Raw genomic sequence first — 18,964 nt, forward strand, 5'->3', positions numbered from 1 at the left:
GGTTGTTTGAACCAATAGTTTAAGCGAGAGGCACTTGTTGAAAGCCCCGGGGTAGTTTAAAGGTAATGAATAGGGTAGATTAGGAAGTGTACCCCTCCGCACCATCCATCCCTTTGCTCTCATTGTGGGCCGCTGGACCCACTTTGGGTTGGATCGCTGAAGTCTGGGGAGGCCATCCTGAGGCTTCGTTGGGCCTCGACACAGGACGCCAGCTCTCCCTTGTTCCCCTCTGGGAAGGGAACATAGGGGTTGGGAGTAGGCTAGGGGACGATAGGTTAGCCGAACAAGGACGATAAAGGGGGTTAGGGGGCGAATTATAGAGGGGAAGTAAAAAAGGAAATAAAACAAAAAAAATTAGTTGGGGCTAAATTGGGTTTTACAAATTAAGGGAGTGGGTATGGACAGTGACAGGCAAAGGCGATAGGTGGGAGGGAGACCGTAGGGTAGGTCCGAGCCCGCCTTCTGTGTGGCCAGCACTACCGCACTCCCTCCACCAACCTCCATCTCAAGGCAAAAGGCTGGCCAGCTTCATCTGCTGGCTCTGTTGCTGCAAGGCCTGTGCCGGCCCACTTCATCTGCCGGCTGTGTTTTGCTGCGAGGCCTGTACCGGCCGGATCGTCTGCGGCTGTTTACTGCAAAGCCTGTGCTGGCCAGTTCGTCTGCCGGCTGTGTTTGCCTGCAATGGCCTTGTTCTGCAGGCTGTGGTTGCCTGCTCACCTTTGCCATGCCATGCCCATGGCTCATGTTCACCAGCCCCCGTTCAATTTTGCTTTGCCCCCCCCCCCCGTTCATTTCAATGCGCGCCTGGATCCGCGAGCAACAGTTTGCAAGCTGGGAGAACTGCCCTGTTGGCAGCTACAACACGGGCCTGCAGTGGCGGCCTGTGCACCATGTTTGCGTCCATCCATTCATCCATTCATCCATCCGTTGTGCTCATTGCGTGTGCCACTTGAGCTGGCACGGAGACTGCTTTTGTGCAGCCCATGCACCGTTGTGGTTCACTGGGTTCAGTTCAAAAGGGAAGGCCTTGGACTGCGTGTGAGCAGCCGGCCACGTTCCCTGTCCCCTGCATTGCTTGAGCCAGAGACTGCATGCGAGCAGCCTGGCTCCCTGCTAACTGCTTTCTTTTTGCAAAGTCCATTGATCCTGGGCCATGGTTTAGTGTAAAATTTGTAAGTTAAGGTTAAGATGTACTGTACATATGAGTGTGCTCCCGGCATGTCTGTCTTGCGCCGGCAATTTTATTTAAGGCGTCTGTGTGAGTGGGTTTGTTTCGTTAGTTACTTAGCCCTCAGGTTATTTATTTTGGGGACACGAATACCATGAATGTCGCACTCAGGGATCCGAAGGTAAAACGTACTAGGGGAGAACTACACATGATGGCACACGAGAATTTGACGACTCGGGACGAGTCTGTAAAAAGGGGAGGGGGTAGTGTTGTGGTTGTGGAAATTCGCAAACCACCATTCAGGTCCCGTAGGTGAGATATCTCTGTAAGTGCATGTGTAGTTAGCCCAAACCCATTGTATAGAGGGAATTTATGTGATCCATCCGGGCTGTGATGCTTTGAGTTCGCCATTTTTTCTGTTCTATCTTTTATTTCAAACAAACAGCATCTCAACAACGACGCCATCCCCACCACAGCGCCAACCACACGACAAACACGCCATCCCCACCACAGCGCCAACCACACTACAACCACGCCACCTCCACCATCAATGCTACCACATCTTCGCCACTCGCCATTCAGCAGGCCCTGGGCGGTTACGATCTCCGGGCATAAACAGAAACCAACGGCTATGCTCGGGGGTTTTCCCGCCTGTTTTTCCCGTCGAGGTTCTCCGTGCCGCTCGGTGTGGAGGAGGGACGATGCAGGGGTCAAAGGTGAGAAAGGGTGGGGGCCTCTTTTTGGGGGAATAATTCCCTGGCTCCACGCCAAGACTGACTCCCCCGGCCCCCGCACGGCGCGGGGAGCAGGGAAAGCGAGAGGTCACGCCCCCCTTCGAGAGGCTTCTCCAAGAAGCTCGAAGGGAGGCGGGGCCGAAAACGGGGCGGAGCGAAGGGCGGAGCCCCGCGCTACAAAAGGCAAACAGGACGGACCTTGAGGGTTGTTGGGTTGGTTGGTCGAGAGTTGGAGTGAGTGGTTGGTCGAGGGTTGGTCTTCATGGTCGTCTTCTGGCTCGAGTCGCGAGCTTGTGGTTCCTGCCTTGCTTCGTTGACCCGTGCGCGAGCGCGGAAAACAGCGCCGAACGAACCCCGTCCGTTTCCCCAAAACCCCATCCGTACCGTCGAGTGGCCAACACGTGCAGGCGCGAGGCACACAGGAGAGGACTCGCCTACCACGCTCGGGCACGGAGTCGCGGCCAGGCGGGACCCCGTCGACGGACGTCGGAGAGGGACTCGACACGCTCAGGGAAGTCGCGACTTCCATTTCTTTTAGGTTCTGTGTAAACGTGTGTGTGTGGCGCCAGTCTGGTGAAGTAAAACTGTTAAGTGTTTTCGTGTGTCGGTCTTATTCGGTGGTATCTCAGCGTCATTGTTTCTTTTGTTACATTTGCTTTTTGTGCATAATTGTTTTAATTGCTATATGTGTGCTCTCCGTGTGTCGTATAAATAAAGTGCTTGCATGTTGAATTGTTCCCCGTTTCGCTGCGTCCTTTCCTTCGTTTGAATCTCCATCTTGCTTCACGCAACGGGTTCGTAGTGGGCTTAATACGCCCGATAATTAATCGGAACCGTCGAGGCCGACGATAACACCGCTCGGTTATCCCGATAGCACGGAACGGATCGCTTAAGCGGCCCGTGTCCGGAGTCGACCTGCGGCGAGGTGCGATCGCCCGGTCTACCAGCCGCGTGGTACTTAGGTAGGTCGAGTTTGGCGAACAACCCTATCCCACGCGGGTGGCCGATTGGCACGATCGTGGTGAGGCCGAAAGGCCCACCCGTGACTGGCTCCCGGCGTTAGTCCGAGAGGGTCACGACAGAATTGTCCGTCCGGTGGGCGACGTGCCACGATTCGAGTCACGTGGCCGTTCGCACGCCGGCGGGCGCGAATTCGCAACAATACTATTACCCGATTTGCATCGCCTCAACTCACACTTACATCTTTTTAAAAGACATACCTTTTATTCACGAGCGTTTTCAGAATTTATAAGACTGATAAACTGCTAAAGCTGCCAGAATACATTGCTAAAGTACCAAATTGGGAGATTGCAAAATTGACAAGATTACTGTACTGTGTGTCGCACATTTAAAAATTAAAGATAAAAAATAGAAAAATAAAACAGATTGCACTGTAGATTGGCTAAGGGGCATTGTAAAAGTGTTACCTTAGAGAAGTGAAATTAGACTGTCAAATGGATGCTGGTGAACGTTAAGTAGATGTCGCCAGGTTATTAAGATTGCCTCTGGTGTGTGTCATCTAAAAATGCTGACACTCACTGTAGGAGGAAGATGATGATGTATCACCAACTTCAAACGCTTCGGAAAGAGATTTATATTTATTTAAATATGTCTGATAATTGTTATTTTGTATTTATACATATTATGTGTACTTGAATATAAGCCTGGTGTTGGCTTAGTGGTTAGGGTGGCAGCTTGGGATCCAAGGGTCCTGAGTTCAAGCCTCGTTTCCCACTGAATTAAAATACACCAGGGGGTTGATTCAGCCTGCCATCCTTCTGAGGTCAGCAAAATGAGTACCAGCTTGCTGAGATGACTGAGTCATTCGAGTATCCTGCGTCGGAGTAGCGACACGTCCAAGATTGTGCCCAATAGCCAAGGAAACTGCTTCGGCAGCACCGACGCTCTGTACAGAGTATGGTCCCAATGGATGGATGGATGGTACTTGAATATAACTGCCATTAATAATTTTAAAAAGAGGTCCTATAGGTAGAAAGTGAAACAATATCCATGAACTGGCAACATTGGGAACGCATCCCCCCATATTTCATTAATTCTTAGGAGAAAAATTACTTTGATTTACACCGTTTCAATATTCGTCACACTTCTCAGGAACTCATCCCAGAGGTAAACCGGGATCTGACAGTATTGTTATCAGAAGTAGGAAAAGTGATCTTAAATTCCTACTTTCAGATAAAAATCCAAAGGATGAACAATTATACTAAATTCCTTACCTCCAGATTCAAAAGCATCCACAATTTCTGGCTTCACCTCGACTTTCATGATCTGATCTGCAAAATAAATCACAATTAATCTTTAAAAAAGGAGGAGAGCATATTTATCAACTTCATTCTGTAAAACTACTTTAATTGCCCCAATGATTTTGGAAAAAAACACGATCGAGACAATTGTCGCATTGACAAAAACCCGATTATTAAATGTCCCTCCTGTATTTTAATTTTTTATGTCATATAAAATTAACATCCTTGAATGCACAGGGAGTCCGCACCACGGTACAGAGGATTGCCATCTTTTAAGAATTACACAAGTTTGAATGGGACATCTGCCTTTTGCAGGAATGCCATATTCCACATGGTGAGTACGGATACCTCCATGCAACTTTGCGATACAGGGTCGTATTGGTCATATTCTAATACACTCAGCGCGGCAGGATTATTAAGAGCCCAGATGTCAAGGTCCTGAGTTGAGATGAAATTATTCCGGGGCGATTGTCCTCACTCAAAATGGTTGGGGCGTCAATACTCCATGACCCTGGTCAAGGTGTACGCCCCTCAGAGTGCACGAGAAAGAGCGGAGCTCCTGCGTGAGTTGGAGCTCCTCCTTTCTACCTCAAACCCTATGATTGTTGGAGTGATTTTAATATAGATGTGGCCAGATTGGTCCAGGATTCATCGATGCAGGCCTTTAAAAGGCTTGTTCAGGATTTCAGGTTGATGGACACACATGCGCAAAGGAGTAACATCACCTGGACCAACATGGTTGGTGCCAGTCAGGCTAGGATCGATTACTTGTTGTTCTCACCAAATTTTGGTAACTCGGGACTGGTACTTCATGCGGTGGCCTTTTCAGATCACTCTCATTTGTCTCTGGCCACATAATTAGATGGGGTGTGCACCCGGCATTCTGCACCTTGGAAGCTTAACTGCCACCTTTTGTGGGATGTCAGTTTAGTGCGTTCCTACGTTCAAAGTACTGTGTAGGGATTGGAAAACGATTAGGTGCCTCTTCCCTACCTCAGTAGCCTAGTTGGAGGAGGTGAAACATAGAACTGCAGCGTTTTGCTGTAAAGTTGGGCAAACGAGGGCCGCGGGGAAACAACAGCGTTTGAGATGTTTGAAAGGCATACCTCCAATGCTAACATAAAACTCTGCGAACGTGCATTTTTAGATGTTTGAGAGGTTAGCTTGGGAGCAGGGCCTGTTGACCCACTGGCAGTTGTCACAGGTCCTGCAACACCTGCACCCTAGGGAGGTGCATATCCTTCATGGACGCCCTCTTGCAGAACGTACCACAAGAACGGTTTGGGAGAACGTTTTGGCTCCCTGTCTTGCCAACGACAAGGACGTTGCATGGCAGGCTGCCCACGAGTGTCTTCTGTTCCAGGTGTTTCCGTACCAGAGGGACCTGAACACTTCTGTCCAGTGTCCTCAGCCTCCATTTACAGGTGACGAAACTGCCTGGCATGTCCTCTGGGAATGCCCCGTCGCTGAGAGGGTTTTGTTGCTTGTGGCCAGTCTCCTCAACCACCATGTGCCCTGGTTGGTGATGAACAGACGCGATGTCTTTGCGTTCTGTCGGCTCATTCCACACCTGTCATGTGCCATGCTGCAAAGGAAGGTGGCCCTGTAGGATAATCAATACCATCAAAAATGTCCTGTGGCATGTGAGAACCAGGGGAGTCTGATTTCGATGTTGGGTGGATCCTGGGCAGACATTGGGCATGGCCCTGTCCTGCCTCAGGAGGTATGGCTTTGCGACAGCTTGTGGGCAGCAAGGCAGGCGCTGGGCAAAAGTGATGGGTCAGGTAAGCCATAAATCCATTCCTGGGGGGTAGAGATGGCCAAGCTTTACTGTGAGGAAAAGGGGGGGAGGGGTCCCACCATGGGGATTCTCTCATGAAGGTGTGGGTGGCGGTCATGTGCAGCCACAGTTCCCAATCAAGCTTTCCACTCAGTCCCACATAGGTCAGGGGTGCTTCAGCAGGTGTGCTTGTGGGTCATGATCTTGATAAATTGAATCACGCCTCAGAGGGAGCATGGGGAGCATTCATTCTCCTGAGCATGCCCCTTTCCTCGGCTCGGCTCAAGGGAGTTGGGCAGTTGGGTTTCCTTTTGTTTGATCTTGACTTTGTCTTTATTGTTTTCAGAGGTGGACCGGGTCTTCGAGGTATTTTGTGCCTGTATCTTCCCAGCTACAAAAAAGCAGCTGGTTTCAAAATGATTCACCATAATTGTTCTATTCCTCAATGCAAATCAGGCTCACGGAAACATAGGAATACCAGAAATATCCATGGATGAGAGGTGTCAGGTTTGCACCATTTCCTATTAATACAAACCAGTAGAGGCAGTGGATATTTACCAACAGATCTCTGCAAAAATGTAGCACTCAAATAACACACATATTTGTCCTGAGTATGTGTATATAATATATATATATATATATATATATATATATATATATATATATATATATATTGTTATGGTTGTGGAAATTCACAGAATACCATTCAGGCTTCCCAGAGATCAGTTATGTCGATAAGTGTGTGCTCAGATGAGATTTCCCCACCGATATCGAAATGGAATTTATTCGTGTAACTGGGCTGTGATCTTTGAGTCAGCCATTATTCTTTTCTATCTTTATTTTGGAACAACCACGACTTTGACAACCACAACCGCCTCTCAACAACGACGCCATCCCCACCACAGCGCCAACTACAACCACTATCTCAACAACCATGCCATCCCCACCACAGAGCAACCACAACATCGCCTCACCTTCATCTCCACAAATGCCGCCATCTTTTCGCCACCCACGGCGAATCCCACGGACGAGCGCCATCTCCGCCGACAGACGCGGGAGCTGATGATTTCCACCACGTCCGCTCTCTCTGAGCTTCGCGTCAAAATCGGATCAAAAGATCAAAAGGGGCGGAGCCAGCGAGGGGTGAAGGGTGAGAGGTGAAAGATCAGACCTCACTCACGGACCCCATATAAAGGTGCGCTGAACGCCAAGCAAGCGGTCTGTCGGAGTTCGGAGTCTGTCGGGGAGCTGCAGAGAGTGGAAGTCTGGAGTCGAGCTGGCGTCGAGTCAGAAGAAGCCAGCAGCCCGGCAAGGTTCGAGACCAGTGAAAGGCAGTCGGAGCTTGGAGCGCAGCCAAGCCTGCCATGCCGCGCAGAAATGCGAGTCGGTTGAAAAAGCCGGAGAGAGATCGCCAACGCTGAGGAACGGACGAGCTCTTAAAAGAGCATCAACTCTCGAAAGAGCAAAGGCCCGTTCGTTCCTTGGAGGCGTCGTCGGCTAGGCCCTAACCACCAGGCCGCCCGGCGGGCTTGGGCCAACCAGGTCGAGCAGCGCCAATTGCCGTGTCGACGAAACGTCGAGGATCAACCAGCGAGTCAGCACGAAGGTGGCAGGTAACCAGCACGGCCTCTCGGAGCTCCTGTGGTGTTCACTGCTCCGTGAACTATTAAAGGCCCACGAGGTCCAGTTCTTGCCCTTTCCTTCCCTGGGGTTTTTCTTTGTACGAACGTGGTGGCGCCATGTCCTTAAGTAGAATTGTCATAAGTGTACATAATAAATAGAACGGTTGTAGTTCTTCGTCTTGCTTTATTCCTGCAAGATTGCATACGTGTTTGATTGCATACGTGTGTAACAAATAAATGTCCTTGTGTGAATGTTGACCTGTTCATTGCGTCCTTTCCCTCGATTGAGCTGCCGTATTGCATTCGGGATATCAGCTGGCTTTCAAATAGCCGATAAAGTAATCGGATCTGGCGGGGCTTGGCGATATACACCGCTCGGCAAATCGCGAACGGAGCGAGTTGCTTAAGCGGCTCGTTTCCAAGCAGGTCCCGTTGAGGTGTAAATCCCCGACATTCTGTCTGCGCGCATAATTATGTCAATCGACAATTCGGCGAACGGACCCTGTCGCGCGCGGACAGAATAGTTGGCTGATTTTCGGTGTGATTAAGAACACACCCATAGCTGGATTTCGGCGTTGATCCGAAAGCTGCGACTCTGTTTGCCACGTCCGGTGGGCGCGTGCGGCCGTGAATTAGCAAAAAGCGGTCGCCTGCACGCCGGAGTGGTGAGAAACTATAACACTGGTGGCCGGGAGTGGGATTCAAATCCATCCCGCCGCCAGCCAAATTAACGGAACCGGATCAAGGGTGTGCGAGGCGACCCTCCGGTTCCATCAAATTACGAGCTTTTAAATTATTTCCGATACGCAAAATGGCAGCGTAAGGCAAGCAGGCACAGGGTGGATGAGGAATATTTTTTAATGTAGAATCCATGGTCCAGGACGATAGCGCCGTGCAAGTTGACCATCCCCCACGTGTGGTTTCCAGCACGGACCAGATGTTAGAGATGATGGGACGATTGATGGAGGATATGAACAAAATGAGGGTGAATGCGCAAAACATGGGAGGCCGCATGGAGTATATGGGGCGATTTGTGGAAAGCATGAATGCCAGGTTGGAAGTGATGAATGCAGACAGGCAGGCATGGAGAGCGGGGAGGCGGACGATGGATTGCAAGATGGCGGCACCATGTGGCAAGACAAACGAGTCTTGGGGCGTAACGGCTGTCTGGCCCTCGATGGAGGCGGGCGAGGTCATGACGAGCGACGTCGTAATTAATGGGGAGACCGAAACGTGCAAGACGAGACACGAGGTGCCGACGTCCGAAAAATTAAAAGAGACGAAAAGCCACAAAGAAACAGAGGTAATGAACGAGGTGACGGAATTAACAGAGACACAAAGGGAGATGCAGGAAGTAAAATAAATAACAGAGACGGGAGATAGAGGGTGGATTAAATGGAACCAAAGACGAACGCACACACATGGAGTTAGCGAGAGACAATGGGGGTGAGCTGGCGGAATGTGTCGTGACCCGGTGTGAGCAGCAGGATGGCCTTCTTCAGGAACGAGGGGAGGGAATATTCACCCTTGAAGCGGATCACGACGAGGTGGGTCCGGTCGAGCTTTGCGAGTTAGAGGGGGTGAGTGCCAGCGGTGGATGAGCCGATCCCGCGGACGGACAGAAGGTAGGCGGGGATATGAATTTGGATTGGATGGGTTCTCCAGGCGAGTGTGTGTGTAAAGCTCCATGAGCAGAGCACATGTGCTGGCGTGGGGAACCCCTCGAAACGCGAGGCTTGCTTGGGATGCGCAGGGTGACGTCGTGGCTGCATGGTTGGAATCCGGCAGGAGGGGAATCCCTCCCGGATGTTACCGTCCGAGAAGGGACAAGGTGCGCAAAGCACGAACAGCTGCCATGATGTCATGGGGAAAGAGCGCAGGTTGCGAGTTGCCACGCTGATAGGCGCATGAAAAGAAAAAAAAAAAGAGAAAAGCAAGCCTCCCCGTTTCGTGTAAACAGGATTCCCAGGCAAGGGGTGGAAGACCCCCTTGCTTGGGCACAGGACACCACTAGTTAGGGGGAAGGGTTAATTAGTTAGACCGGCTTCATGGGGCAGGGATAAGTCCTCATGGAGCCCGTGAAATGGATTAGCTGGAGGGATTTTAGTTTAGATTTAGGATGGAGTATAGGATTTTTGGAGACACGGACAGACTGTGAGTGTGTAGTGGGGATGTAGCTGAGCTACATAGAGTAAAAGGATATGCTACTAGTTCAAGGGATGACGAGGGAGCACAAGTTAGTTATGGGATTTAGTGAGAAGAATGGCAGTGATCAGAGATGAAATGAGTTGAAGTGGAAAATGTAGTTGATGAGTGAGTGAGGGCCAGCGGGCCTGTGTGTATGGAGCAAATGTGGAATGCATGGTGCTATGAGTGATTGCGGGGAGGAGTGATTCCCACCCAAGGGACCCCGGGGTCAGTGTAAAGTAAGTTAGTGGGTTAGTCAAATTGACAAAATGGAGGTCGTTTTGCTGTTGGTGGGAATGTAGGCTTGAAACCCATTTGGAGGGGTGCAGAAGTCCTGTTGACGGGCTGGGAGCGTGGCTGCGAATGGTGAGTATCGCTTTGTGGGTACCCCGGGCACCGGGCTAGTCGGCCGCGGTAGGCCAAGGGCCCAGATAGCGTAGTGGGCACAGGTGGGCCCGCATGATGCAGGGCCCGGAGCGCCATGTGGTCACGTGGGCAGTGTCATGGGCACGGGCAACCGGGGAAAGGGGCCCATGGCGCCAGCCTTCCAGATGAGCCTCAAGGGGGAGTAGTCAGGGAGGGCACTCCCCAAATTTTAGGGAGATGGTAGGCTCGGAGACAGTGGCAGGGCCCGGGGGTGCCATAGTTGGAGAATCGGCAGAGGGTAGTTCCTGCCAAGGGAGCCACGTGTCCCAGCCACGAGACTGTGCGAGCAGGGCCGGATTTTCCAATAGGCAATATAGGCCATTGGCCTCGGGCCCACCAGTAACTGGGGGCCCACCGGGGACTTGTGGGTTCTCTGATCGGTTTCATTGTATGCTTTTTCTTATGCATTGTATGCATTGTATTCCATTGTAATTTATTATGCTTCGGTTTCATTGTATTTTCCATTATTCCTATGTGTAAGATGTACATGATATGGAACTTGATTTACTTTGATGTACTTGATATGGAACTAATTTGATTAAAAATTATTGATGTGTTACATTATGTTGTAATTCTTTTTTTTTTTACATTACAATATTACGATATATATATATATATATATATATATATATATATATATATATATATATATATATATATATAAATAAATTTTTGGGGGGGGCACTGATAAGGTTTGGCCAAGGGCCCACAAGCAAGTAAATCCGGTCCTGCATGCGAGGGCACGATGGAAAATTTGAGGGCAAGGCCCAAATTTGAAGGGACACCAACACAGGCAACGGGAATCTTGGTTGGTAGAACCAATAGTTTAAGCAACAGGCGCTTTTGGAAAGCCCGGGGTAGTTAAAAGTCGATAAATGTTAGAGTAGATAGGAAGTGTACCCCTCCGCAACATCCATCCCTTCGCTCTCGTTGTGGGCCGCTGGACCCACTTTGGGTTAGATCGCTGAGATCTGAGCAGGCCATTCTGAGGCTTAATTGGGCCTCAGGACAGGACGCTAGCTCTCCCTTATTCCCCTCCAGGAAGGGAACATATAATAGGGGTTGGGAGTAGGCTAGGTGACAGGAGAGGTGAGCCGGACAGAGACAATAATGGGGGTTCGGGAGACTAATTAAAAAGAAAAAAATAAAATAAAAAAAAACAAGATGGGGCTAAATTATTTGTGTTTTGCAAATTTCAGGAGTGGGTATGGACATAGACAGGCAAAGGCGATAGGTTGGGAGGGAGACAGTAGGGTAGGTCCGAGCCCGCCTTCAGACCGGTCGGCACCACCGCACTCCCTCCACAACGAGACAAGAGGCTGGCCAGCTTCACCTGCTTGCCTGTGTTTTGCTAAAACGGCCTGTGCCAGCCTTGTCTGCCTGCCTATGCCTTGACCCCATGCCTGCGAGCCCTTCTTGTTTGCATTTGCCCCATTCTATCCATCACCATGTGCGCCAGGATCATCGCGCGAGCTGCAGGGACTGCCCTGGAGGCAGCCACATCAGCGGACTGCATTGAGCAGCCCGTGCACCACCCATTTTTTTTGTTTGCTTGCGTCAGTACCATCCATTATTCTGCAGGGACTGCCCTGCAGGGAGCCGCACACGGGAGCTGCGTTGGTGCAGCCCGTGTCCGGCTTGTGTTCAAACCTGCATTTGTTTCATGAGCCAGAGACTGCATTTGGGCAGCCTGGCTCCCTGATTGAAAAATGGCCTGTGGGATGGTATATGGCATGCCGGGTTGGGGTGGGTTGCCTCCAGCAGCTGAAGACATAAAAAGCTTCAGTGACAGACAACGGGGCCTTTTGAACAGGCCCCGAAGACATCCGACCTTCAGCTGCGGGGGCACTCACCCTCAAAATACTGACTAACTTTGCCATGCCCTTTTTCCCCACAGAGTCCATCAGTCCTGGGCCATGGTTTAGTGTAAATTCATAAGGTTAGAATTGTAAATGAGTCTTGCTCCCCTGCATGTTTGTCGTAGTGCCGGCAATTTAGATAAGTCGTCTGCATGAGTGAGTTTGTTTAGTTAGTTACTCAGCCCGTAGGGTATTTACTTTTGGGACACGGATACACCAAATGTCGCACTCAGGGATCCGAAGGTAAATCGTACTAGGGGAGAACTTACACATGAAGGCACACGAAAATTTGACGACTCGGAACGAGTCTGTAAAAAGGGGAGGGGTAGTGTTACGGTTGTGGAAATTCACAGAACACTATTTAGGCTTCCCAGAGATCAGTTATGTCTATAAGTGTGTGTTCAGATTAGATTTCCCCACCGATGTCGAAAGGGAATTTATTCGTGTAACCGGGCTGTGATCTTTGAGTCAGCCATTATTCTTTTGCTATCTTTATTTTGGAACAACCACCACTTCGACAACCACAACCACCTCTCAACAACCACGCCATCCCCACCACAGCACCAACCACAACCACTATCTCAACAACCACGCCATCCCCACCACAGAGCAACCACAACATCGCCTCACCTTCATCTCCACAAACGCCGCCACCTTTTCGCCACCCACGGCGAATCCCACGGACGAGCGCCATCTCCGCCGACAGACGCAGGAGCTGATGATTTCTACCACGTTCACTCTCTCCGAGCTTCGCGTCAAAATCGGAACAAAAGATCAAAAGGGGCGGAGCCAGCGAGGGGTGAAGGGTGAGAGGTGAAAGATCAGACCTCACTCACAGACTCCAGATAAAGGCGCGCTGAACGCCAAGCAAGCGGTCTATCGGGGTTCGGAGTGTGTCGGGGAGCTGCAGAGAGTGGAAGTCTGGAGTCGAGCTGGCGTCGAGTCAGAAGAAGCCAGCAGCTCGGCAAGGTTCGAGACCAGTGGAGGGCAGTCGGAGCTTGGAGCGCAGCCAAGCCTGCCGTGCCGCGCAGAACTGCGAGTCAGTGGAAAAAGCCAGAGAGAGATCGCCAACGCTGAGGAACGGACGGGCTCTGAAAAGAGCATCAACTCTCGAAAGAGCAAAGGCCCGTTCGTTCCTCGGAGGCGTCGTCGGCTAGGCCTGAACCACCAGGCCGCACAGTGGGGCTTGGGCCAACCAGGTCGAGCAGCGCCAACTGCCGTGTTGACGAAATGTCGAGGGTCAACCAGCGAGTCACCACGAAGGTGGCAGGTAACCAGCACGGCCTCTCGGAGCTCCTGTGGTCTTCACAGCTCCGTGAACTATTAAAGGCCCACGAGGTCCAGTTCTTGCCCTTTACTTAAGGAGATGGCGCTACGACATTCATACAAAGAAAAACCCCAGGAAAGGAGAATTGTCATAAGTGTATATAATAAATAGAACGGTTGTAGTTCTTCGTCTTGCTTTATTCCTGCATGATTGCATACGTGTTTGATTGCATACGTGCATGATTGCATATGTGTTTATTGCATACGTGTGTAACAAATAAATGTCCTTGTGTGAATATTGACCTGTGCGTTGCGTCCTTTCCCTCGATTGAGCTGCTGTGTTGCATTCGGGATATTAGCTGGCATTTAAATAGCCGATAAAGTAATCGGATCCGGCGGGGCTTGGCGATATACACCACTCGACAAATCACGAACAGAGCGAGCTGCTTAAGTGGCTCGTTTCCAAGCAGGTCCCGTTGAGGTGTAAATCCCCGGCATTCTGTCTGCGCGCATAATTAGGTAAATCGACAATTCAGTGATCGGACCCTGTTGCGCGCGGACAGAACAGTTGGCTGATTTTCTGTGCGATTAAGAACACACCCATAGCTGGATTTCGGCGTTAATCCGAAAGCTGCGACTCGGTTTGCCACGTCCGGTGGGCGCGTGCGACCGTGAATTCACTAAAAGCGATCGCCCGCACACCAGTGGTGAGAAACTACAACATATATATATATATATATATATATATATATATATATATATATATATATATATAAATATATATATATTTTGTTGTTGTGGGCCAGGGGTCGGGTGAGAAGACCACCAGGGGGGGAAGCCATCTCTGGTTCCCACCAAATTCCCGGAATTGCAGGCCGTCGCACAGGAATAATTCCATGATGCGGTGGGTAGCAAACCGACCGTGAACGCCAATAACTCAACCACGCGACTAAACATCCTCCATCTAGTTTGTCTGGTTACCGAAAAAAAACTAATCACGTGATCTAATGACTGGGGGACACGCCCTCGGTACGCCTTGTCCGAACCGGATTATTTTACCAGATGAGATGCAGCCGAGCGACAATGCCAAGAACGTCGTGGCAAATTGGAATGGATCGTTGGGAATAAAGTTCCGGCTCGGTTAGGATACGGACCATGCTGGATCAATGAAAGAAAAGACAAAAACGATCTGGGAACATTTCTACAAAGGAATTTTAAACAGGCACGTGAGGAAAGATATGTAGCACAGTGAATGTTGTTTATTGTTGTGTGGAAGCAGAGATAGGAAGAAAAGTGTGGTGCGACAATAATGCAAGCAACTTACAACAGCAGACAAAGAACATAGTTATCCCAATTTAATTCTTGTACACTCACTTCAGCCAGGAAAGGTGCCATAACACACACAAACACACACACACACACACACACACACACACACACACACACACACACACACACACACACACACACACACACACACACACACACACGAGTTAGTGAGAAGAAAGAGGAGAGAAGATGAGGCTAAAGGTCACTCAATACCTTGCACGATTGACCGACCGCGCCACCAGTAGATTTTGGGGGGATGCTCCGCTGGGAGATATCTCCCTGACAGCTAGCGCGTCGTCTCCCGCTTTGTGGCACTTCAAGCAGTTAAGCATCAATCGAGAGAATGGGGCGCGACTGACAGGCTTGAAGGAAGGACTTTTGGGCGGAGTCCGGAGCAGTGGGCGGAGGAGGGCGGAGTCCGGAGCAGTGGGCGGAGGAGGGCGGAGTCCGGAGCAGTGGGCGGAGGAGGGCGGAGTCCGGAGCAGTGGGCGGAGGAGGGCGGAGTCCGGAGCAGTGGGCGGAGGAGGGCGGAGTCCGGAGCAGTGGGCGGAGGAGGGCGGAGTCCGGAGCAGTGGGCGGTGGAGGGCGGAGTCCGGAGCAGTGGGCGGTGGAGGGCGGAGTCCGGAGCAGTGGGCGGTGGAGGGCGGAGTCCGGAGCAGTGGGCGGTGGAGGGCGGAGTCCGGAGCAGTGGGCGGTGGAGGGCGGAGTCCGGAGCAGTGGGCGGTGGAGGGCGGAGTCCGGAGCAGTGGGCGGTGGAGGGCGGAGTCCGGAGCAGTGGGCGGTGGAGGGCGGAGTCCGGAGCAGTGGGCGGTGGAGGGCGGAGTCCGGAGCAGTGGGCGGTGGAGGGCGGAGTCCGGAGCAGTGGGCGGTGGAGGGCGGAGTCCGGAGCAGTGGGCGGTGGAGGGCGGAGTCCGGAGCAGTGGGCGGTGGAGGGCGGAGTCCGGAGCAGTGGGCGGTGGAGGGCGGAGTCCGGAGCAGTGGGCGGTGGAGGGCGGAGTCCGGAGCAGTGGGCGGAGGAGGGCGGAGTCCGGAGCAGTGGGCGGAGGAGGGCGGAGTCCGGAGCAGTGGGCGGAGGAGGGCGGAGTCCGGAGCAGTGGGCGGAGGAGGGCGGAGTCCGGAGCAGTGGGCGGAGGAGGGCGGAGTCCGGAGCAGTGGGCGGTGGAGGGCGGAGTCCGGAGCAGTGGGCGGTGGAGGGCGGAGTCCGGAGCAGTGGGCGGTGGAGGGCGGAGTCCGGAGCAGTGGGCGGTGGAGGGCGGAGTCCGGAGCAGTGGGCGGTGGAGGGCGGAGTCCGGAGCAGTGGGCGGTGGAGGGCGGAGTCCGGAGCAGTGGGCGGTGGAGGGCGGAGTCCGGAGCAGTGGGCGGTGGAGGGCGGAGTCCGGAGCAGTGGGCGGTGGAGGGCGGAGTCCGGAGCAGTGGGCGGTGGAGGGCGGAGTCCGGAGCAGTGGGCGGTGGAGGGCGGAGTCCGGAGCAGTGGGCGGTGGAGGGCGGAGTCCGGAGCAGTGGGCGGTGGAGGGCGGAGTCCGGAGCAGTGGGCGGTGGAGGGCGGAGTCCGGAGTGTGTGTGTGGGTGTGTGTGTGTGTGTGGGTGTGTGGGTGTGTGTGCGGGTGTGTGTGTGTGTGTGTGTGTGTGTGTGTGTGTGTGTGTGTGTGTGTGTGTGTGTGTGTGTGTGTGTGTGTGTGTGTGTGTGTGTGTGTTTCCTGGCACTTATCCTCATTTAAGTTCAGATTGCACAATAATTATATCGGGATAACTCTGCTCTGTGCCTGCTTTTGTAAGTTGCTTGTATATTGCCGCACCTCTCACATTTCTTCCTCTTCCTGCTGCAGACAACAATAAAAGCTATATTCACAGTGCCAAATATCTTTCCACGCCTGCTTGTTAATAAATCCCTTTGTAGAAATGGTCCGAGCGAGTTTTCGTCTTTTCTTTCATTGACCCAGCATGGTCCATATCCCAACTTTGTTCCCAACGATCTGTTCCTTTTAGCCGGTATGTCCTTGGCAGTGTCACTTGGCTGCATCCAAGAGAGTAAAGTGATCCAGTTCGGACAAGGCATACCGAGGGAGTGTTCCCCGGTAATTAAATGACGTGATTAATTAGGTAACCCGATTAACCCAAAGACGGGAGGACCCGAGGTCACGCGGTTGAGTTATTGGCGTTCACAGTGGTTAGCGACCCGCCGCGTCACGGAATTTGAGATTTGTATATTCGTTGGAATTGTCTGTGTTTTTCCCCACGCCCGATCCCACACCATCCCGTCGAATCGCCCTGGATCCCTTTTCTTGCCGAGTCTTGTTATTTCTGATTAATAGTAAAAACAAATAAACATCATCAACTCAGTAAAAAGTGACTCGTGCCACCTTCCTCGTCCTGTTTGCGGTAGAGCGATTAGAACCGCTATGTTTGGGTTATAAATAAATAAACCGCCTCTATCGTTTCGGCTCATTCTACGTTGGCGAGACTGTTCAAGTCCCGTGGACGTCACATTGGTGTCAGGGTGTTGGATGTTCGAACCCCTCTAAATTATATTTGGTATCGGGAGAACATACCAAGATTAAAATCTCGCCACGAATTGGAATATAAAAGTACGACAGAAAAGCGCGCAAGCGCGGGAAAATTTTGGCGGGATTTTTCAACTTTAAATTAATTGGAGGCAAACGGGACTTCTGCACCATGGCGGATGTGCAGATGTTTGAGGAGAAAGGCCACGTGTCTGGCAGCGAGTCGGGGTAAGAGGGGAGAGACGGGGGTAGGGTTGGAACCTCCCCCATTCCGAGCGTGGACAGTGTTTCATCGCCCGTAACGGGGCCGGCAGCGCCGGAAACCGGCGCTATGTCGATCCAGACAATGTTGGAACGTTTAATAGGGGACATGACGGTACAAATGACAAATCAATTCGTGACACAGAGGGCAGAAATGACGGCACAGAGGGCAGAAATGACAGATCAATTGGGGGTAATGGGGGTACAGTTGGGTGCACGGATTGATTTAATGAGGGATGAATTGGGGTAAAAGATGGAGAAAATGAAAACTGAGATGCAGGAGTGTGTGGATGTTAAATTGGGGGAAATACAAAGTAAATTCGAGGATAGATTGGAGGAAACAAAGGTAGAAATTACATTGGAGGGGGAAAATATACGAAAAAAATTGGTAGATAAAATTGATGCAACGAACATTCGGGTTGATAAAGTGGATGAAAGCCTGGAACGTCATCGTGCCTGTGTGGATGCTTGTATGCAGCTGCAAGTTGAAGAGTGGGGAGAGCTGAGGAAGCAAGGGATGAATTTGGCGGAGGAGGTAAAAGGATTGGAGGCTCGTTTGGATGAACAAGATAAAATTATGAGCCAAGATGAAGTCTTGGATAAAAGCCTGGTAGAGCCGTCTTTTGTAAGTAGAGTGTCCGGGTTGGTTGAGGAGCAGCTACAAACTCGCGACGGAGCCTTGGAGGAGGTTGTGCGGGCACAGAAGATCCTGCGGGAAGAGGTGAATCGGTCCATTCAACGTTTGGAACAGGAGGCAAAATTGACCCATGAGACCCTCACCACAAAACATTTTTGGCCACAGTGGGCTCTGAAATTGGATACGCAGCCACAAGGGTGTTTGATCCCTGAGCTGGATTCGGACAAGGGAGAAACTGAGAAGCGGGCCACCGTAAAAGTGATCCCCCTGGTAAATTTCGACGGGTCAGGGAGCGTTGAAGCTTTTCTGACGCAATTTGAGTGCATTTCCCGACTAAACGGGTGGAATGAGCGGGAACGTACAGGGAATTTGGTGGCAACGTTGCGGGGACCAGCTGCAGATGTGTTAAACGTGATCGCGGAGAGGATGTTGACCAGCTCCCACATTTGCGAGGCGTTGAGCCGTCGGTTTGGGTTCGCGGCAAACTCTGATCTGGTGCGGGCTCAGCTCCAGCACCGCAGATTAAAGCCGGGTGAGACAGTGCAGGAGCTGGCACAGGACATTTACCAATCAGTCAGGATCGCGTATCAGGACCTTACAGTGGAGGCATGGGACAGACTGGCACTAGAGAAATTTTTAGCTGCTCTTCCTGACCCTGAGGTCCGAGCGCTAGTGGAGCTACAGGATCCACCCACCGTTCACTGAGCGGCCGAGTGCGCGGCCAGGCTGGCCTCGTGGAGTCGGCCGGGTCGGGTTCCAGAGAGGCCATCGGTGACGATCCGACAGGCGGAAATCCAGGATCAGGGAGGGGGGCTGGGAGAAATTGGCATTACCCAAATGTTTCAAGAAATTTGCCAGAAACTGTCAAGTTTGATAAAGGGTAATCCGGTAGTTAGTGCGCCAAAGCGACGGGGTCCAGCCCAGCCAATAGAG

General features: G+C 51.7%; 1 protein-coding gene across 4 annotated transcripts in view; it reads right to left on the reverse strand.

The window, feature by feature from the left end:
- Positions 1-18,964, reverse strand: part of LOC147032359 (uncharacterized) — a 67,995-nt gene that overhangs the window by 24,990 nt on the left and 24,041 nt on the right. For all 4 annotated transcript variants that reach the window (XM_085869911.1, XM_085869912.1, XM_085869913.1 and 1 more), the window contains one exon: positions 4,137-4,193. In XM_085869911.1, the coding sequence (XP_085726037.1) occupies positions 4,137-4,193 (57 nt within the window). The remainder of the gene's footprint in view (positions 1-4,136; positions 4,194-18,964) is intronic.

Source organism: Eptatretus burgeri, chromosome 2, assembly GCF_056783735.1.
Source record: "Eptatretus burgeri isolate ZD-2024b chromosome 2, Ebu_testis_v1, whole genome shotgun sequence".
In the NCBI taxonomy this organism is placed as follows: domain Eukaryota; kingdom Metazoa; phylum Chordata; class Myxini; order Myxiniformes; family Myxinidae; genus Eptatretus; species Eptatretus burgeri.